Raw genomic sequence first — 23,483 nt, 5'->3', positions numbered from 1 at the left:
TACTACAAATGGAAGCCCGTTGGATATTTGAACTAAACACCATTAATCCTCATGGTGTTAATGAGAAAATCCAGTGGAATGTTTTCAAATGATATTTATCTTAAATTTTTACATCAATTTTTTTCACATCAATATTATTACATCATTGTACATTGTCATAACAGTTAAACGGTCATGTCCATGCTAATTTTTTTAATGTGCATTGGACATTTTTATATACACATAGGGTCCGCACTAGTCAGGTATACGTAACTAAATTTTTGCAGTGCTTTTATAGCACACACAGGTGAGGTTTTTATTTAGCTGACTAATAATGTCAGTACACGGCTCGTTGAACACACAGAACATTTGGTTTATGTGCATTTTTACAGCATTCATTTTTATACACAGATTAGATACAATGGGGGGAATGCAATAGTTTTTTTTGGAGGGCGTGCTATTTCACTGCCCTGTTTTTTCGCCTACATCACGACTAGCCAGCCTGCTGGTTAGGTCACAATTCAATTGTTTCCCTTTCGTGTGGGCATGTAAAACATATGGGCGGCGATGAGCTTTTCTGCACGCCCAGTGTCCCTCCAGCTGACTCAAGCTGCATTCCAGACTGGGCTGCTGCACTGAACCCAGGTAAGATCTTCTTACTTGAGGGTGGGCGGGGGTAACTAGGCTTAATTAAGGGGTGTAACTAAGCTTAATTAGGGGGAAATAGGGCAGCAGGGGGCGGGGTCCCACGGTCACGGTATCTGGAGTGTAGTGCCCAGAGTGCCCCCAGTAGTGTCCCATGCTATGTATTGCCGCTTAGAGTGCCCCCAGAAGTGGTCCCCCATGCCGCTTACAAATACATTCTTACCTTAATCCTCGCTCCTGCTCCCGCCGCTGTCATGCGCACCTCTGTCCTCCCACGTCGGAATCGGAGCTCCAGCCCGGCTCCAGGTGTGGGTGTTTGGCTGCTAAAACAAACACAATCCAAATGCGTTTTAGGAGCCAAGCACCCAAGGCCAGAGCCGGGCTGGAGCTCACTCCCGAGCTCAGCCTTCCGGCTCCCAAAGTGGGAGGACAGAGGTGCGCACAGCAGCTGTGGGAGAAGGAGCGAGGATTAAAGGAAGTATGTATTTGTCTGTGTATTTGTAATGGGCATGGCGGACCGCTTCTGGGGGGCACTCTGGGCACTACTGGGGGCACTTATAGGGATGACCTAAACTGGGGGCATTGAATAGGGGGGAACACTACTGGAAGCACTCTATATGGGGCACTGCATAGGGAGGACCTCTAATGGGCATTGCATGGGGAGACCATTACTGGGCCATAAGGGGTACTGCATAGGGGGGACCACTACCTAGGGGAACTGTATAAGGGAACACTGCATAGGGGGAATAATACTGGGGACACTCTATAAGGGGCACTGTATAAGTTGGCATTGTATAATGAGAACTGCATAGGGGGGACCACTACTGGGGGAACACTATAAGGGGGACCACTACTGGGGGCACTGTATAAGAGGCACTACTGGGGGAACTGTATAAGAGGCCACTGCATAGGGAAGACCACTACTAGGGGCACTGGTCGGGCTCCCGGCACCCGTATCCCGACCGCCGGCATCCTGAAGGTATCGGTGTGTTATGGGGAGGTTAGGCATTAGGGGAAGGGTTAGCGTTAAGCACCGGGGAGGGAGGGTTAGGGTTAGACTTACCTTGATTCCTTATGGGTGCCGGGATGCTGCTGTCGGTATTCTGACCAGCGGCATCCCGACAGCCAGTATTTCATACCCAACCCATCGACTACATCCTGATCACCTTCCCACACACAGCTTATTTTTTCCCTGCACTTTGTCCCTACCAAAAGTAATTCTATTGAAATATTTGACTAAATCAATTATATTCACCCTTAAAAATAGCATACCAGTTAATTATTAATACAATTCTAATATTAAAATACTTTTTATAGAAAACTCACACCCTCTAGGGGTGGGTAAAGTGAAAAATAGGTCGACCAATATTTTTTATCACGCCTAATTTACAACAATTGAATAGCCCTGGCCATGTTACAGGCTGAAATTTAGACGTGATAAATCACAATTATCACCATCAAAAAATTTACAATTGAATAGCGACTAAATTTTATCACACCTAAACACGTTTATCACGGGTAAAAACACAGAGGTAAAACAACTGAATTCCCCCCAATGTGGTCAGTCATGTTTCTTTAGTCACGTATCTATATAGCCACTGTGATGACACCAAGGTCACATAATTCAGTTTTGTTAATTTACACTTTGATTATAAACCGTGCACTATATCAAACTATACACAGGATAGCTTTTAACATTTTAATATTTTAGACATGGATCGTAAAGTGTTTAGATGTTTATCAGTAGTCTGTGGTATATGAATATTGCATGTGTCCTGAGACCATAGTGTCTATTACAATTTACCTTTATTTTGGATACTCTTTATTATGACCAACATAATGTTAGTATATTTTGTCTTTGTGAAATTCTGTCTCATATTACTATTTTCAATAGTGTATACCCTTTTCTTAAGGTGATTCTTTAGGTGCTTCACTCATTTTTCACTATATTCACTAGGTGCGGAGTTGGATTTACTTTTTCCACTTTACATTGTTTTTTCTCTATCACTCAATGTACTCGTGGTGATCCGGCCAACGTGTTGGTTGCTATGGTCCCTGGATGTGGCCGGTGCCACAACGTCACTCTTTGGAGACAGGCGGAAGTCGGAGACGGACTCCCCGAGTCTCGGTACAGGTTTCACTGGCAGGCTTTTTCTCCTGTATAAGGTATGTTAGTGTTTGTTTAGTTTATTACACCTTGACAAAGGGGCGGTGGTGCCCCAAAATGTTGGTACTGCTTTTTCACTATATGTGAATACAGAAATTTTTTCATCACAAGTCTCTGAGTGCCGCTGTTTGTTTATACTGCTGATCTAAAAATGTATTCCAGAGGGCACAGGAGCGCAACGATTCCCGATAGGAGAGCCCCGGTTCATAATATTAATATATATATATATAAAAAAAAAAATAATTATATATATATATATATATATATATATATACGTACACACACACACAGATGGTATCTCTCGACTGCTATACACTATGGATTGAAGTATTGTTCCAAGTTGAACAAGTCCTGTATTGTGTTAACCTGCATGATTAGGGCAATACAGTAGGAAAAGGAGCAGTGTGTGTACGGACTTGGAACTTTTTTGTACAATACATTGCAGGTGCAGGTATTGTCTTTTACCTACAAGAAGAGCCATTTCTCCTGACAAGCAATGACCCACTTTTAACTAGCTTGCTGCAATAACAAATAATATGAAGCAGTTGTGGGGAGTATCTTGCGTGTTATCACTCTGTGCATGCTCCAGAACATGGGTACTCACCTAAGGGTGATACAGAGTTGTATGTATCTCAGGAGCATCTCCATTTACAACTGGATGGGACGTAACTGGGCTGTGATGGGACGTTCTCATGTAGGGAAAGCTCTAAATCGGCTTTGCAGAGTTGTGCATCAGCATAAAAACGTCCGACTTCAGACACATCTTTGGCACCAAAGATGGGGCTAATGCCAGTAAGGACCGAATATGATGGTGGCTATGAAACCAAACGTATGGAAAGGGGTGGTCCAGCCGCAGAAATTAGTGCAACCCGTCATATGCAGCAAAAAATCAAGTCCATCTTGCGTTCAACCCTGCATCGTCACGTACAGGATTCAAAAAACCTTTTAACATCTATTATATTATGCACAGCAAAAATGTAAGCATAGTTTGATTCAATGACTTTATATATGTGTGTAGCTGGGAGCCTACGTGTAGCAGTATAGGGCCGATAGTATATGCTGCTTCTGCCTGCAAATCTCATCTCTTTCTCTCTTATGCTGGGTACACACTGGCCGATATATTGGCTGATCAATTGATCGGCTGCACGTTGGCCAGTGTGTACAGATGATATGTCTGTGAACGATATGTCGTGCCGATCGCCCGTACACACACATCCGCAGCTGCATAGATGATGGTCGTTCAGTGTGTATGAACGACCATCATCTAAAGAAATATATCTTCAGTACACACTGGGTGATATTACTGAGCAACTGCACGATTACGACATTGTAATTGTGCAGTCGCTCAGTAATCGAGCACAGATCGTGCACTTTTATGTCAGAAATGACCAGCGATGTGCACTCCCGCTGGTCATTTCCGACATTGTCCATCGCCTGAACATGCAGCACAATCTGACGATAATGACATATTGGCATGTTCAGGAATGATGGACAGTGCCTGCATTGAACGACTGATCGTTCAGTGCAGACACTACAGGGGATCAGGAATGACGGTACAATTACGATGTCTTTCCTGATCGCCTAGTGTGAACGCACCTTAGATCTCTGTCCCTGCATTTATAGCCTCCAGTGCTTGCTTACACTAAAGCTTCTATCCACATGCAAATAGAGCACAATAGGTTCCATATGCTGCTTATATTACATACACTTAAACACATTAAACACATTAACTTCAACAATTTGGCTTCACACCCGAAACCACCGGATCACTTTTGGTAGTGATCGTATTTAACCAGGCATCATGAGGTTTCATTAAACACAGACTCCAGGTTATGCTTAGGATATAGGAATTATGGTGCGAGCTAAACGAGGGTAAGGACTGATGTGTCTGAATGAAATTCAGTTCTGATTGTACAGCACTGTTTTACATAATGCAGATGCTAGATAAAGGTTGAAAAATAGTCTCCGATTTCCCATTGATTTTCAATATCTCTACGATCTATAGCAATAATAAATGAGTGATCCTTATCCTCAGTGCTGAAAGGATAGAAGTCTTACAATGAAAGAACCGGTAGGGTAAAACAACATGTGCGGCACCTCCGAGCTTGCTCAGGTGCTGGAGCATGATTGTCAAAGTAAATGGATAAAAAAACACCCTCAGCTTGCTACACTGCTGAATACATGGGAGCTTTATGTATGGTGATGTGAGTAAGCCATTGCTGGTGCATATATATATATATATCTATCTTCTTTCAACTACAAGATGAAAATCAATAAACCCTGGTAGCTCTGTCTGTTTATGCCAAATAGTTGTATTTATACAGTATATTTTAGTCACGTGGTTACATTTAAACAGGCCCAAAGAAAAGGATAGGAAATAATTAAATTTACAATGGTCTCCGAGCTCAGGTAGCAGCTGGTTCTCAGCTTCCGTATAACATACACAACAACCTGTCAGCAGGAACCTCCGTTTCCCAACCAAGAATTTTATTTTCTGCAGTCTCCCATAACATACCAGAGGAGTTGTGTATTTAATGCAGGCCTGTTCATAAATGGAAATTTTTATTTTTCAAATAAAAAAAATTATATGTGTAGGTGTGTGTGTGTGTGTGTGTGTGTGTGTGTGTGTGTATACACATTACCGTTCAAAAGTTTGGTGTCACCCAATTTAGTTTTACATAAAAACTGACTTATCAAATGAGTTGCAAAATTAATAGAACATATAGTCATGACATTGGCAAGGTTAGAAATAATGATTTTTATTTGAAATAATAATTTTGTCCTTCAAACTTTGCTTTCATTAAAGTATGCTCCTTTCGCAGCACTTACAGCATTGCAGACCTTTGGCATTCTAGCTGTTAATTTGTTGAGGTAATCTGAAGAAATTTCACCCCACGCTTCCGGAAGCACCTCCCACAAGTTGGATTGATGGGCACTTCTTGCGTACCATACAGTCAAGCTGCTCCCACAACAGCTCAATGGGGTTGAGATCTGATGACTGGGCTGGCCACTCCATTACAGACTGAATACCAGCTGCCTGCTTCTTCCCTAAATAGTTCTTGCATAATTTGGAGGTGTGCTTTCGGTCATTGTCCTGTTGGAGGAGGAAATTGGCTCCAATCAAGCGCTGTCCACAGGGTATGGCAAGGCGTTGCAAAATGGAGTGATAGCCTTCCTTATTCAAAATCCATTTTACCTTGTATAAATCTCCCACTTTACCAGCACCAGGCAGCCCCAGACCATCACATTACCTCCAACATGCTAGACAGATGGAGTCATGCACTCTTCCAGCATCTTTTCACTTGTTCTGCGTCTCACAAATGTTCTTCTGTGTGAGCCAAACACCTCAAACTTTGATTCGTCTGTCCATAACACTTTTTTCTCACATGGAATAGCCTTCATTTCTAAGAACAAGAATAAACTGTCGAGTTTCACATGAAAGTTCTCTTTTTCTGGCCATTTGAAGAGTATAATCAAACCCCAAATGTGATGCTCCAGATCAACTAGCTCAAAGGAAGGCCAGATTTATAGTTTCTCTAACAAGCAAACCCGTTTTCAGCTGTGCTAACATAATTGCACAAGGGTTTTCTAATCATCCATTAGTCTTCTAACACGCTTAGCAAACACAATGTGCCATTAGAACACTGGAGTGATGGTTGCTGGAAATGGGCCTCTATACACCTATATATATATTCCTTTAAAAACCAGACGCTTGCAGCTAGTATAGTCATTACCACATTAACAATGTAGAGAGTGTATTTCTGATTAATTTAATGTTATCTTCATTGAAAAAAGTGCTTTTCTTTCAAAAATAAGGATCTTTCTAAGTGACCCCAAACATTTGACCATTAGCAGTGTTATCCCCAGGCTGTTTTCTGCGGGCGCATCGCCCGGCAGAAACAGCCTGCCGCCCGGCACTTTGCCCCGCCGACCCCCACTGTGGAACGCTGGCCTCTGAAGTGACCGGAGGCTAAAGAAGCCTCCGATCGCCTCAGAGGTCAGCGTTCCCAGTGATACACTGCGCGGATGAAGTCACACGCGATGTGAGGAGCCTGCCCAGCGTGCCTGCTGGATCTAGTTAGATCCAGTCATCAGCGCAAGGCAGCGGGAGCGGCCAGCAAGTAAATGTAAGTGCTGGGCTGGGTTCAGGACAAGTCTGGAGGCACAATTTAAGTCTGGGGGCACTGCATAAGGGACACTATGAAACCTGGGGGCACTGCATAAGGGGCCAGCCTGGGGACACTGCATAAGGGACACTATTAAACCTGGGGGCACTGCATAAGGGACACTATTAAACCTGGGGGCACTGCATAAGGGACACTATTAAACCTGGGGGCACTGCATAAGGGGCCAGCCTGGGGGGCACTGCATAAGGGACACGATTAAACCTGGGGGCACTGCATAAGGGGCCAGCCTGGGGGCACTGCATAAGGGACACTATTTAAGCCTGGGGGCACTGCATAAGGGGCCAGTCTGGGGGCAACATTAAGCCTGGGGGCACTACATAAGGGACCAGTCTGGGAGCACTACTTCAGCCAGGGGGCAATGCATAAGGGCAAAGTTATACTACAGGGAGCAATGCATAAAGGGGAAAACTACAGAGGGCACTGTATAATGGGCACTTTTGACTGAGAGTCAGTGGGGGAGCAGCCTGAGACCTGTCGGGCTCGATTGGTAAGGGAGATACCACTTTTCCCGGCGCGCGCATAATTGCGAAGGCCCCAACCCGGGTACTTTTGGATGCCACCCGGCTGGAAAAATTTTTTGGGGAGAACACTGGTTAGAGTATAATATTAATATATATATATATATATATATATATATATATATATAGATAAATAGATATAGATAGATATTTATTTCACCATGGTTCTGGTAGTTATTGTGGAGTCTGAGTGCCGCACGCTTGGGGTTTATATATATATATATATATATTATAGTATAGTATAGTATAGTAGAGATGTGTCCACACTCACGCTTTTCAGCACAATTTGCTGGGGTGACCAACCCATAAGGAACCAATCAGGTCCTTATACATAAAGAAGAAAAATAAGGGTGCTCTCACCAGTCTTCTCAAAAGTATTCTTTATTCCACAGGTAAAAAATTACGACATGTTACTGTTGTCATTTTTTACCTATGGGATAAAGAATACTTTTGAGAAGACTGGTGAGTGTACCCCTATTTTTCTTCTATATATATATATACACATACATACCTTGACAAAGGGACGTACATACATACACAAACTCACACACACACCACCTGACCACCAATGCTTTTGTTTTAGCAGGAAGCACATTTTTCCTTCTCCCCTGCAGGGAAGTTACTTGCATTGAAGGGCTGTGGACTTTAAACTAACTTGAAAGTCTCTACCAATTAGCGCTCGACAACTTCTATCCATTTTTATTTCTTTAAGATGAGTAGGAGCCTAATAATTTGGTGATAAAAGGGCAAAAGCCACCGAAAGCCAAGAGGGGAATTAATGAGCTCCTCCATTTATTTGTCTTCCGAACAGCTGAACTGTTACAACTATTGACACTCATCAAAAGGTTCGGCTCTGAACCCTGTCCAGACTCTGCAGGCTCCATTGGACATCTTCAAATTTAGAGAAAGCCAAAGCAAGAGCTTCCCCTGTGTGATGCCAAATCAAACAAAGGGCTGTGGATCAGGTAATGAAACTTCAGCTTTCTCCTCTTTGAGATTTATTTACTGGCAGCTGACAAGGGGCAAATTCAGATCGAATTGTGCAGTCAAAGCCTTTAGACGCACCCTTGTCTTGAATCACCTTCATGACTGGCATTTCGCTCAAAAGCCCTCGGCACTGGTCCTTAACAGCTTATGACATCACAAAGGACACTCCAGACAGATGCCTACATGGCATCCAGCAGCATTTTAAAAGAGAATTAGTGGTTTTAATTATGGTCGTAGTATGAAAGGGAACCATGCAAGCTCCGCAGGAGACCTTTGATCGGGCCTTTTTGCTAGTACAATGCCACGGAACTGTGACTATGCCTGGTAAGGGGGCCCTTTCTTGCCGAATGACTCACTACTGATCTATGAATGTAGACAAGCTTCTAGCCCTCCCTCTTCATTAGCGAGCATTTCTATACAGGGGTCTATACAGTGCTCGGAGTCTACAAGCTATACAATTGGGAGAAAAAGAATCCCTACAGATTCTGCCTTCTACTTAGGAAACGTAGAAAGACTCAGAGTGACTTTATTCATTAAAACAGGTTGCTATTAATTAACTGTCATAATAAAATAAAGAACAATTATTAGCATTTTCTCTTGTATGGTCTCTTTAGTAAAATGTATAAAAGATGCCTGAAACCGACATCCATTTAGAAAAGGAGCCTCAGAAGTCTCCTTTTACACAGCGACAGCGGGAGCCGGCTAATTATTAGGACTAGATCAACAGGAGTACAAATAGGAGGAAGTATAAATATGAAAGTAATTAACAAATGTAAAAATAGGATCCAGTTTACGAGTTGGGGCAATCGAGAAGGACAAACACAAAATCAGCTTTGGGTGTTGGGTACCACAGGAGAATAACTCCTAGAGACAGTGGTAATAATCATTACACTGCCATAAGCAGAACTTTATCAGTTTCATAACAAATAAGGCAACACAATGCTTAACCCCTCTAAATAGTTTATTTGTTTAAATGGCAATGTTTTGGAAAAATAAAGACAAAAAAATTTCTATTTCAAGTTTATTGATAAAGAGTAATTAGTCTGTACAGTATAATAAAAGTTTGCCTTATATACAAATATATAATATATTATATAACCACCCAGAAACATTCTACATCTAACATACGATATGTATATGATTTTTAGGGAGAAGGTATAATTCCAATGCACACCAGACTTGTCAGAAAGACAAATACCGGAGACTGAATTGGCTGACAACATAGTAGAATAGCTTGCAGTATCTTATAATAGCTATACAGTATCATACTGTATCTTCAATCCAACCAATGTATAATATCTTTTACATATATATTTGTGAATATCAAAAAACAAAATTTAATATATAAATCAATTTATACTTTAGGGTTGGTACTAAATAATAAGACGTCCACATACCTGAGAAATATTATAGTGAAACATTAATTCATAGATTACAGCTGACCCGTCACTTCAAAGTAAAGCGATTAGAAAAAAATACCTGTACATCACGCTATTTATATACCAGAAATGCTTACATGTTAAATCTGTTTTCTTCCAAGAACACAGATTCATCAAATATTCTAATGTCTTATATCTCTTAAAAACAGAGAAGTCAGCCATCAACTTGTGGAGAGAAATTAAAAGGTAACCACAAAACATTTCTGCTTTTATCATAGGAAGAGAAGTTGTTACAAGTTGTTGTAGAACACCACACTGCTGCTCCATCCAGAGTCTCCAAGTGGTCAGCGGCTCCCAATGAATGGACAGGCAGATAATCATTAATCATGGTGCAGGTCACAAAATGGATGCCTACATTTTGTGTAGTCATAGGTGCACTTTGCTATTTCTGTGCATCGAACTCCAACCACACGACGATGAGAGGTCATGAATTTCCTTTAAGATGCTCCTTTGCTTTCTTTAATCTCAGGGCTTCATCTTTGAAGTAGTCTATTGCATGCATTATGGCTTCTCTCTGGCTGTCATCCTTTGCTTTGCTAACATAAGCAGAAAAGTGCTTGATGGCATCATTTAGAAACATTTGTGGATCCATGTCTGGTCTCTGTTGACGTAGCATTCGCTCACAGGCAATGGCGTAGTTTTTGTGCCAGTTGACGGGGTGATTATCTTGTTTGTTAATGACCTCTTTATACAACTACAAAATAAGAGAAAAAACACATGACTTGAGAGCTGATATATTCCTTTATTAAAGAATGTTCTTCTGTCCTTCTATACCTGCTCTCCTGTTTGGTTATGCTAACTAGGGCAGCCGAGACCCCCGGGGGGACCTGGGAGCTCAGGGGAACGGAGGGTGGTTGGCCATAGGAGGTGGCACAGCTACGCCCCTTTGTTCACTATTTGCGTAGAGGCCTGGGTAATCCATACCCACTTTCCCATTTCGGCATCACTGAACCGAACCTATAGAACTTCAAAACTATCCACATTTTACATTCTAGAGTATGTAGATTATTCCTAACACTGGAAAACATATAAAACAGCCTCATACCTTTATTCCTAAAGCTAAACTTCTATCGTCTATAAAAGAGTTACTGTCTTTGTTATTGTTGTATGTCTTGTAGAGTGGATATAAAAAGTCTACATATCCTTATTGAAACTGCAGGTTGTTGTGATGTACAGCCAGGGGCGTATTAAGAGAGGAGGAGTCACGTGTGCAGTCTCCGTCCGGGGCCCCCTCCTCTCTCCCCTGAGCCGGGCAGTAGACTTTGGTCACTAGTAGTCTCTAGCACTGTGCCAGAGTCTACTGAGCATGTGCAGGTCCCTAGTGAAATGGTGCGGCAGCTTTTTTCCCCAGACAATTTTCCTACTGCGCATGTGCAGGTCACCGAGGAAATGGTGCGGCGGCCGTTTCCCATTGCGCCATTTTACCGGTGATTTGTACATCGTTGCTACCGCCGACACGGGACTCCGGATAGGTAAATATTTAATAAATGGGTGCAGGTTGTGCGGTGTTAGTCCTACTGGACCCAGGGGTCCGTGTGCACCGTACACCTCTGCACACATTATAGATATGCCCCTGTGTACAGCCTGAAGTCAATATAAAACAGGTCATACTTTTTTCCACCTTTTATGTGACCCTGCAAACAACAAAATGCAAGTGGCAAAAAACAGAAGATGTTTAGCTAACTTACAATGCCCTGAATACATGAGCGTGCACACCTTTTCATAGTGAGGCTGCAGAATAGTGCAGTCTTAAACAATCACATTCAGAACCTTGCTCAAAAGGGAATTATCATACACCTGACCACAATGAAAATGAGATTGTCTCAAAGAACAGATCAGCCATTCCTAGTTGTATCCTAATGGGATAGCCATGGTGTGCAAGGAGCTTTCAAAACATCTATGAGGTCTCGTTGTTTAAAGGTACAAATTAGTAAAATAATTTTAAAGGCATTACATGTATTATGGAACATTGTATTCCAGGGGTATTCAACATGAGGCCCTCCAGCTGCTGTGGAACTACACATCCCAGCATGCCACAGTTTTGCTATTAGGGTATGCTAAAACTGTGGAAAGCATTCTGGGATGTCCAACAATGGAATAATTGTGCACCCAGGTATGATGGGCCTACATGACTGCACAATATTTGGCAAAATGAGAAACCGTAACCTTTGGCGTAAACACAAAGGACCTGATTCAGACCCGCCAGCTAAGGCGTGATCGGTCGCTCTGAGCGATTTTCGCCAATCTGCGCATGCGTATATTTCGCAGTGCACGTGCGCAATCCATTCGTTGCTATCTGATTTTGGTTGCTCGTAAGCCACTATCAGGTCGCTGCTTTGAGTGACAGATAGTGCCGTTTGTGGGTGGTAACAGGGGAAGGTGATTGTAAACGGGGGAGTGGATGTGCAAATGCAGGCGTGTCTGGCCGCCAAAACGCTGTTTAAAGGGCGTACATAATTAGCATAGTAGCGTCATTGTACACGTCACCTGCATGTATTTCAGCCAGCGCTGATCGCTGTGCTTGCGGCAAGCTAAGGCAACCCCAAGGGCTGCGAGCAGCTCCGATGGCTCACGATGGTCTCGATTAATCCTTCATTTCCCGGAGATGACGTGTGTTGTGAGTGGCAAGGCAGAGTCTTCAGACATTTGCAGACGCACTTTGCCATAGCTCGCTAAAACATAGCGGGCATCCTTAAGCGATGCAGTGCGAGCGCTTAATTTAAATATCTGGCCCCTTTTTGCCAGCGAGCAATCGCATCTTGAGAGCGGGCCTGAATGAGCTCCAATGTGCGGAACTCAATTGTTTCCAGACCCCTTCGCGCCCAACAGAGATATTCAATTGTTGCTCTTGTCGGGCGCCATCAGCTGCCAGTGCTCCATTTCAGCTCGCAGCCACAGGGAGGAGCGAGCTGAAATGGGTGAAAAGTGACCTGTTTGGGTGCCCAAACGGCACTTTTCGCGATCGCGCCCATCACTTTGGTCGGGGGGAGCCGATTTACACGGCTGAACCGACCACTTTGGGCGTGATCAGCGCGAAAAGCAGTAACAATTGAATAGCGCCCTGCGATATCCCATCACTTTAGACGTGAGATCCGGACCGCGAAAACGATTGAATACCGCCCAATGAGTGACATGAGCGAATTAAGGCATGTGGGGGCCCTGGGGTAACTAAATTGCGGGGGACTCAACCGATTAAATTGACCTTCCGCCATGACACCTGCCGCTACCGACGCCGCTATACCCCTTCCCGGCAGCATTCCAGCACAGTACATCATGTCCTCAACGCTGCCAGAAATGACTCCCCACACACACACCCTCCACCGCCATACCCCTTACCGGCAGCATTGCAGCATAGTGCATCATGTCTGCGATGCTTCCAGCAGTGCCGGGAACCAGCTCTGTGCAGCCGATGTAATGTAATATATTGTGACGTTGCCAGATGCTGGCCTGTGGGGCAATGTTTGGGGCAGTGTGGGCCCTTCCCTTGAATCATACAGCCCTGGTGAGTAAACAGCTAAAACAAAGGTATTTTACCTTGTGAGAATACAGGTACAGTTGATTTCTGACTGCTGTGGACAAATGAGTGGACTCGGCCAGATCAAAGATAAAGAAAGAGGTTTTTACTCTGCAAAACAGCATATGTTGAAAGAAAATGGTGAAATGGCAGATGTGTAAATGTTCATACTGTAGAGACACCTTTGTCACAGCATGGAGTATAGTTATAGTCTATTTTTCTACAACAATAAACCTACCTCTTTGTGGCTGGAACAAGTACGGATGTTAGGCTGCAGAAGCAATATATTCAAATCAGTGTGTACTTAACTAATTAAAACAATTTTAAAGTAAAATAAAGTTCCTGGAAAAAATTGTAAGTGAGAACACAAATACCATTTTGAAAACCATTAGAAAGAAAGTGGTCAAAATAAATTGAATTCTGGGCCTATTCTTGGATTATAAAATGCTATGCAATAGATTACCTTTATCTATATAATAAGCGAGAATGTGTGTGTGTGTGTTTTGTACCTAGCTCCACCGAATTTGGTATGGTGGTGTAGTTTGAACAGGACTAGGTTTTTTGCCTAGTTTTGGAATTCGTCAGGGCCACACACTGTCACACAATCCCATAAAAGAGGGACAGTCTTAAATTACAGGTTCTAGGGCTGAGGGGCTGGCTTCATACACACACTGTCACACTCTGGTAGGCTCATGAGCTGCTCAGTACTTGATGCATTCCACTCGATACATTCAGACTGTAGCAGACAGCATAATCAATCCACAATCTTTGATCCTGGCAAAGGTTAGCATACAGAGATTACAGTGGAGATTAATCACAGCCACAGTGTGCCACCGCGGGCGAGTCCCATTCTGTCAGGGAACAGGACTCCAGCCCGGAATTCCCACCGATGGCAGCCCTGCTACACATGGCCATAAATGTTGGTCTGCAGAGTGATTTCAGGGGGTGATTTAGCTGTTCTGCAGTGATTTCTGATTTTGTAAGCTATATTGACTTCTGTTCTGTAAGTCATTCTGCTCCAGATATACCCCATTCCAAATGGTATGAGAATATGCCTGCCTGCACTGTCATTTACTCCTAATTTGCATAGTTATCCAAGTTATGGGCAAGGATAATCTAAAAAAAAAAAAATGAAGGCTGCAGGTGTACTTAAGCGTTCAGTCTTCAACCTGGGCAACATCAGGTATCCCAGCTAGAATATGTATCAGAGGGGACCAACAAATATTTAATTTGCAACTTGCAGTATCCTTCAATGCCATGAATAGTATGAATGCACAAATCCTGACCTATGATCACACTCTTTTGAAATACCTTACATTGTTAAAAATTCATATTTTTTTTCTTCTACAACAGAGCCCTCACTGTACAGGTGTTGGACAGCAAATTAGATTTACTAGAATTTCAGGAAACACTGACAAATCACAATCAATATGGCTGCTTCATTAACTGACAAACCAGCGATTGCTTTTGTTATACGCCATAATACTGTAAGTAGATCATTTAGCTGCAAATTTTTCCCCATTTTATACAAGTAGTTAAACATGGTACCCGATCTGTTAAAATAAAGTTTCCAAAAATAAATAAAAAATCATGGTGTCTGATGGACTATGAGCGCACATAAGGTATATAAACAGAAGCTAAGGCAAATGCATGTTTCACAAAAGGGAATGATATTTGCAGAAAGACATAAAATGTACCTTGCTTCCCACATCTCCTCATTAGCAACTGCTTCCCAGGATGAACTCTCAAACCTGGATGGAAAGAAACATTTAATATTGAATATTAACAGTTTATTAGGACAGCCATATATTACTAATAAATTAGAAACAGGTATCTTGGGCTGATATTAAGGGACAATAGCCTAATCAATTTAATGGATACATTCTCTTGAACAGATGTTTAGCCTACAAAATGGCTCCTTATGGTGGGTACAACACTGACAGATACATAGGCCGATCAATTGATCGGCCAATATATCTGCTGCACGTCGGCCAGTGTGTACCCGCGATATGTCGTGAACGTCGTCGTTCACCGACATATCGCATTGGCTGTGCTGCATAGCCGATGGACAGATATGTCTGCAGACATATCTGACCATCGGCATGTGTGTACGGGCGGCCAGCAGCCGCGAGGAGGGGGGACGGGGCCCGCCCCTGATCCGCCGCCAGGTGGATTCTCACATTTGCATTAGGGAGGTGCTATGTACTAAGCCTTGGAGAGCGATATAGTGGACAGGGATAAAGTACTAACTAATCAGCTCCTAACTGCCATGTCGCAGGCTGTGTTTGAAAAATGACAGTTAGGAGCTGGGTGGTTGATACTTTCTCTCTCTCTCCATTTAAATCACTCTCTGTCCACTTTATCTCCCTCCAAGGAGTACATAGGACCTGATTCAGACCCGCTCACTAGGAGGCAGATTTTCGCTTTCTGCGCATGTGTACGCATTGCAGTGTGTGAGATCGGGAAGCGTTCGCTCACTGCACATAGACAGCCCGTCAGAGTGAGTGACAGGAGAAGCCATTTGTGGGTGGTGACGGGGGAGTGGAGGTGCGTACGCAGGCATGCATGAGCGTCCTAACTCCGTTTTAGAGGTGTGCATAATTAACAGGCAGCGTCACAGTACATGTCACCTGGTTGTATTTCACACTGAAGTGATTGCAGTGCTTGCGGTAGGGTATAGTCAACCTCAAGTACTGCATTCGCTTCCGATGGTACACTATGTACCAATGGTTGCATACACTTCCTTTAGATGAAGTGCGCAAGTGGGCGTCTGCATACACAAAGCGATCGCACGCCAAGACATAGTGGGGGTGCTTATACCTTGCCATGCGATCGCCTGCCTTGCTGGGTGTGTGCCAGATTTGCATACGCTGGGTACGAGCGTACGCATCTAGCGTGCGGTCTGAATCGAGCCCATAGATCCCTAAGTAAGCTGGCGAATTTCTGCACGTGTGCAATTCAGAATCAAAATTGTTATTCAAATCTAAACAAAACCAAAGCTGTATAAAAACACAAAAGTGACCTGTATTGCATGATATTGCACATACTTTCCATACTCCTCTGTCCAGTTATACAGATTACTGGTAAGAGTAATCCATTCCTCGGCATTAAAAATTTTATTTTTAGGGACAAGTTTCTCACATGCCCCCCACGGCCACAGAGAATGGGTTTTCTTCCATGTCGGATCTCCTTCATTCAGTCCTATGCACACAAATGTTTCCTTACTGCAGACAGAAAAACACAGATGCAAACAAACATTTAGAACTCAACTAAGGATTAGATCATGAATTCTGTTACAGAACCTCTTTTTTTGTACCGAACACATGTGTATTTTAAAGGCTCAGTTATTTATATAGATAAACGAATTATTATTTCAAGAAATACTGTAATCTGTTTGACTGGTAACCAAACAGTGGAATTAGCTTTGACGTTTGTAACAAATGTAACACAAGATACTCACTCGGGAAAAGTGGGTGAGAACACTGAATGCTTACTATTCATTTACTTTGAGAAAATGCTGAAGGTTAAATGTGACTGTTCCATCCGGAAGTTTTGTTTGTAGCGGATTCCATCTGTTCCCAGGAAAATTGATGCTTCCTAAGTGTTTTGCAGTCTTTGGTAAATACCATTCATATGTCATCATCTGCACAATATTAGCACACCGGAAGAAATGCCATTAAAAGCTACAGAAACTGATGTCTAACACTGTAATAATTTTAAATGTACATCTACAGTATCAAGTTCCATATGTGCATGGTATGGAAATGTGCACTAATAGGTGGTGTTTTATCATTTTTGACTAAATTCTTGATCGTGAATATTACCAATTAAATTTGCAGTCTAATACTCACAAATATTATCAAGGCTTGAATATCCTCTGTCATAGGCAAGTAAGGTTGTACCCATTTTGCATTGATCACATCCCACAGACATTACTAAGAAGAGTAGATACTGAAAACTTTGCCAACTTTGTGACATCCCTCAATCAAAATGGAAGGAGGGCATAATTCACCTGAGCACACCCTTACTCAAGCCATGCCACTATGAGCCACTACAAACCATGCCAATACGAGCCACTACAAACCATGCCAATATGAGCCACAACAAACCATGTGACTATGAGCCACTACAAACCATGCCAATATGAGCCACTACAAACCATGCCAATATGAGCCACTACCAGCCATGTGACTATGAGCCACTACCAGCCATGCCACTATGAGCTACAACAAACCATACCACTATATGCCACTGCGAAGCATGGCAATATGAGCCACTGCAAACCATGCCAGTATGAGCCAGTACAAACCATGCCAATATGAGCCATTACAAACCATGCCAATATGAGCCAATGCGAATCATATTACTATGTGCCACTACAAACCATGCCACTATGAGCCACTACAAACCATGCCACTATGAGCCACTACACACTTGCCATTATAAACTATGCCACTATAAGCCAATATAAACCATGCCAATATGAGTCACTACAAACCATTCCAATATGAGCCACTACAAACCATGCCACTACAAACCATACCGCTATGATGTAATCTGTGAAACAAACCACTTTCATCGTGGGCACATAAATCAAGAGCGCTGACTACATCTAATAGATTAAATGATTATAAGATATAGTTATAATATTTAACTTTTAATAATCACCCTAAAAATATTGGGTAGGCAACAAAATGCTCATAAAAAAAATAATAAATTGTGACCCTGTAAACAAAAAAACAATTTAATGATGTCTTCTAGAAAGTGGCAGTTTGCGTAGAGCAAAAAATTCTTATGGTAAATTCTACTATTTTGAGGATTTCCATCTGTGGAAATAGGTGGAATAACACTGTTGCAGAGAGGCTCTGTTCGCAGCAACGTCTCCCCCCTAGAATGGCATCATGCAGCCAGGATTGCTCCTGCAGCACCTGCAGAGCGTCCTGTGGACGCTCCAGACGGGCAGCCTCCACAATATATGCAGCCAATCGGGCTCCCTGAGGACGCCCAGTCAGCGCTGCACTTACCGATGCTGCCGGTCACGCCTCTTCTGCCTGACTTCATGACGTCACACGCAGGCACAGAGCTTAACTGTGCCCTGTTACAGCTCTGGCGGTACCTGAGGACTGGGGCGGAGAACTACTGATTTATAGGATCTATTGTCTATAATGCAATTAGCTATTGTTTATTCATGTCATTTTTTATATTAAGACATGCAGGGTAGGAAAGACTAACATGACCTGAGAAAGGCAATTTCAGTGTGATAAAAACCAGGCCATTATTTGTGCAAAGTGGCATAGAGTAGCACAGAGATTAGATTTATAAGGTTTAATCACAAAACAAAATTGTCTGTGTAGTTTAGACATACAATATCCTAAATAATCAAAACTCCAAATCTGACAGGAACCCGTATTTACTTGTGTTTCCCTTTAATAACTTTTACCCCAAGAAACACTTATGTTTGATAGTGGTATATGGCATTGACAGTGTCAGGACCTGGTTCATTTCCTTATTACAAGATATTCTGGAAATAAACATCATAGCCATACGACAACTGGGGCAAGTATAATGGTTGAGGTCCAGCAGAGAGAGGGCTGCAATATTTAACCACGTTTGACAAAGGGATTTCTGCAAAGCTATAAAGCCACTCACTAGGATTAGAAGTGTAACCAAATACTATCCCAGACAAAGTCACACTCTTCCACGCATGCCGTTCAGTGAAGGGAAGGGAAAACAACAAACAATATGGGGATCACCTCACACAAACAACTTGCTTTGTTTCACATTAGAAAGTTGTATATTGTAAAGCAGGAATCTCACATGTTTATTTATGGTTTTCTTTTCTTTATAAAAGCAATTTGAGTACCTTTAAGTATACATTTTAGCTATCCTTCTACAAATCAATATCTCTTTTTCAAAACCTCTCTGGAAGTTACAAAGTATGGCTGTTGGATACACAGACACAGACTCACAAGCTCTAAGCAAGCCTAGGGGAGAGGAGGAAGGGGATGATTTTTTAGTAGTCATGGCTCACATGGTTTAGTTTCGCACAGATAAAGTAGCCAGAATTGTCATTACCAATCCAATTTCTATATACGGATCTACAGAATTCCCATAAATACTAATGCTAAATATTCCCATAAAGCCACACTGCCATCTGGGGAAAAGATGGTATGAAGCTGCCTCTCCCATATCATACAGTACCGTGAAATCAATGTAGCTATTTTTATTGGATTTTTCATACAAATTATATTTAAATGACAGTGATCTCCACCCACCTCTTGATCCACTAAGGATACATCAGGACGAAATCCCTCACAATAATGAAGATAACGTAAGGAGTTGCCGGGCAGATCACCTCTCAGCAAGATTATAGCGTTTTTGGGCATGGACAACAAAACATTCCTTGCAAATTTATCTACCACGTAATTGCTGCTTTGGTCACAAATCCTAAAAAAAATAAAAAAATTAGTTGTGATATGATAATGAATGGTTCACTTCAGCTAGTATTGCTAAGTATATACAAAATACATGCAAGATAGAGGTACCTGTAGTTAAAACTTAATTGACGAGCAATGACCACTACAGTAAAAATCCATTCAATGTAGAGTAGTAAATCTTTGCTGGCCATTTTTGCTGGGACACTGCGCAGCGATGAAGCCAGGCCAAGCCCTGCCAGAACACAAATCACAATATTGCTCTGCATCCAAAACCTCTCAACCTATGGAACAGAGAGCCACATCAATGGAATGCTTTACTCATGCAAGACAAAGAAATAGTCAGAAGGTGTAATTAATGATGCATTGCTTTAGGCCAATTTACTGTGATAGTCAGTACAATTCAGTTTTCTTGATCCCATGTAAAATATGGATTGTATTTTATTTTCTAACATAAATATCTGTTGCAGGCTATAAGAAGAAACTTGGTAATAAACATTTTTCCTTTCTGTTTGTTTTATCTGGCTGGCTTTAAATGATTTATAGATCTGCAGAACTGTGTTAAGTGACTACCATGGCAACCACAGTTACATGATGCACTGAGCAGAGAGGTATTGGAAAACACCCTTATGAGCTCAGTCTGCTTGTGGACTGTAAAGTACCGTATATACTCGAGTATAAGTCGACCCGAATATAAGCCGAGGTACCTACTTTTACCCAAAAAAACTGGGAAAACTTACTGACTTGAGTATAAGCCTAGTGTGGGAAATGGCAGCAGCTGGTAGTGCCCCCAGTAGTAATTCCCCCTGGTTGTGCCCCCAGTAGTAATCCCTCCTGGTAGTGCCCCCAGTGGTAATCCCCCCTTTCAGTGCCTCCAGTAGTAATCCCCCCCTGGTAGTACCCCCAGTAGTAATCCCCCCTTTTAGTGCCCCCTGTAGTAATCCCCCACTGGTAGTGCCCCCTGTAGTAATCCTCCCCTGGTAGTTCCCCCCTTTTAGTGCCCCCTGTAGTAATCCCCCCTTTTAGTGCCCCCTGTAGTAATCCCCCCCTGGTAGTGCCCCCTGTAGTAATTCCCCCCTTGTAGTTCCCCCAGTGGTAATCCCCCCTTTTAGTGCCCCCTGTAGTAATCGCCCCCTGATAATGCCCCTTGGAGTGCCCCCTGATAATGCCCCCTGGTAGAGCCCCCTGTAGTCATCGCCCCCTGGTAGTGCCCCCTGTAGTCCCCAACACTTATCTTAAACTCCCGCTCCTGGTCCCGCCGCTGTCCGCTCCTCCGCTCCCGCCGCTGGCCGCTTTGCATGGGAGATGTCGTCATGACGACGTGTCTCCCATCACCCACTGCGGGAGCCGGAAGATGGCTCCCGCAGTGGGAGCAGCAGCAGCCGCTGAGAGTCTGACAGACTCTCAGTGGTTGCTGATTACACCAAACACGCAGCTGCCGGCTCCGGCGGCTGTGTGTTTGGCAGTGTGTAGCGCTGACCGAACTCCGTCCGGTCAGCGCTACACTTGACTCGAGTATAAGCCGAGGGGGTACTTTTTCAGCACATTTTTTGTGCTGAAAAACTCGGCTTATACTCGAGTATATACGGTAAACCTTTACCATCACATGACCACATGGGTTTCTCACACAGTACACATAACTAAGATGCTGCAATAGATTGCTTTCCAAAACATTAAGCAATTAGTGCAAAATGCTAAATAGCAGGTACTGTATTATTAAGGGGCACATCTAATTGGGAGCGAGGTTTAGCGAGGTAAAAAACCCAGTGCCACTCGCTCCCAATTTCAGATTACCGTAGGAATGCGCGCTCCCGATACCTGCGGTATCCAATTAAAAAAAAGTGGTCGCATGATTTTCAGTGCTGAAAACCTTGCGGCGCGTGAAAAATAAATAAGAGTTACAGTAGACTTACCATTGATAGCTCTTTTTCTTCGAGGTCCATAGTGACCACAGGGATACCATGGGGATAATGTGGTTGGAGTGATCCAGTTACCAAACAGTTAAAGCTGTCAGCTCCCAGGATGCCTCCGGTCTTCCTCCACATATACCCTGCCCACAGGAATTTACTTTTGTAAACAAGCCAAGGCAGGAGAAGGAAAGAGGAGAAGGAAGAACAGTCGTGCACCAGAAATACTCTCATACAAGATGAGGAAATCAGTGACTGAAAGAAAAAAATTACCTAATGCAGCCAAGTGCATCAGGATGGGTGCCCTGTGAACCCTATGGACCTCGAAGAAAAAAAGAGTTATCAATAGTAAGTCTACCATAACTCTTATTTTCTTCTTCCGGTTCCATAGGGATCCACAGGGAAACCAGGGGAACTGCTTTAGGACATTCCCATAAGGGTTGGATGCTCCTGAGCAGAAAGGAGTACTCATCGCCCAAAGGAAGCATCCTGAGAGCCAATGGTATCAAAGGCGTAGAACCTGAGAAAAGTGTTAACAGAAAACCACGTGGCTGCCTTGCACAATTGCTCAACAGATAAAAACCACGAATAAACGCCCATGTTGGCCCTACAGACCGAGTAGAATGTGCTGTAACAGTGTTTGGAACAGGGAGATCAGCCTGTATGTATACCTGAGAGATAGTCATATGTTACCATCTAGCCAGAATCTGTTTGTTCACGGCCCATTCTCATTTGTGAAAATCATATAACACAAAAAGAGTATCTGATTTTCTAAAAGAGTTAGAAACATTCCTTTGTACGAAGAACAGCTCTACCCTGGTGAAAAATCAAAAATGCTGAGCGCAAGAGAACGCTGCCAAGTCAGACACTCTGCATGCAGAAGAAATAGCTAGAAGAAAAAAAGTGTCTTCGCTGTTAACCATTTCAAGACTACAGAGTCCAGAGGTTCAAATGGTGGAGCTTGTAGCCCCTTGAGAACCAAAGACAAATCCCACAGTGCTACCGTTGGGACAAAAGGAGGCTGAACTCGGAGAACACCTTGAAAAAAAATTCTAACACCTGGTAAAGAAGCAATCTTTCTCTGGAACCAGACTGACAGTGCAGAAACCTAAACTCTCAAAGTGGCCAGGCAGAGACCAAGGTCTAAAAGCCAGAAAACCCTAAACACCTTAGGGTCATATTTTCTGTGGGAACACCATTAACCAAAAGAATGCCAAACTCTGTAATAGATGTGGGCAGAGAAAAGCTTTCGTACCCTAAGCATCATTTGAATCACAGAGCTGGAGAAACCCTTGGCTCTTAAGATGGAAGAATCAAGAGCCATGCCGTCAAAGACAGGCAAGGCAAGTCTGGATGCAGGCAGAGACCCTGCGCTAACAGATCCGGCCATAGAGGAAGAGGATATGGACTATCTATGGATAAATTCCATATGCCGTAAACCAATGACATTTGGGCCAAGCAGGAGCCACTAGCATTACTGTTCCACCTTCCTGCTTGAATTTCCTGAGGACCCTTGGGAGGGGGGAAATCGGAGGAAAGAGATACGCTAGCTTGAAGTCCATCTTACTGCAAGTGCATCCACAAAGACTGCTGATGGGTCTTTGAACTTGGACCTGTACCTGTGGACCTTGTGGTTGTGACTAGATGCCATGAGGTCTATGTCTGGTAGTCCCCATTTGTTCACCAAGAGTTGAAAAACTCCTGGA

General features: G+C 43.1%; 1 protein-coding gene across 3 annotated transcripts in view; it reads right to left on the bottom strand.

Moving 5' to 3' along the window:
* Positions 1-9,490: 9,490 nt before the first annotated feature.
* The window catches only part of TMEM260 (transmembrane protein 260), a 124,910-nt gene continuing 110,917 nt past the window's right edge, over positions 9,491-23,483 (bottom strand). For all 3 annotated transcript variants that reach the window (XM_088461595.1, XM_088461594.1, XM_088461596.1), the window contains exons 11-17: positions 19,982-20,154; positions 19,712-19,883; positions 16,931-17,079; positions 16,484-16,660; positions 15,134-15,187; positions 13,457-13,547; positions 9,491-10,616 (exon numbers count right to left, since the gene is read on the bottom strand). In XM_088461595.1, the coding sequence (XP_088317721.1) occupies positions 10,347-10,616; positions 13,457-13,547; positions 15,134-15,187; positions 16,484-16,660; positions 16,931-17,079; positions 19,712-19,883; positions 19,982-20,154 (1,086 nt within the window). In that variant the 3' untranslated portion in view covers positions 9,491-10,346. The remainder of the gene's footprint in view (positions 10,617-13,456; positions 13,548-15,133; positions 15,188-16,483; positions 16,661-16,930; positions 17,080-19,711; positions 19,884-19,981; positions 20,155-23,483) is intronic.

The sequence above is a fragment of the Taudactylus pleione genome, unplaced genomic scaffold (genome assembly GCF_031769625.1).
Source record: "Taudactylus pleione unplaced genomic scaffold, aTauple2 ptg001075l, whole genome shotgun sequence".
Taxonomy (NCBI): Eukaryota; Metazoa; Chordata; class Amphibia; order Anura; family Myobatrachidae; genus Taudactylus; species Taudactylus pleione.
The sequence above is the reverse complement of the archived record's forward strand: the minus strand, read 5'-3'. Positions and strand labels throughout refer to the sequence as shown.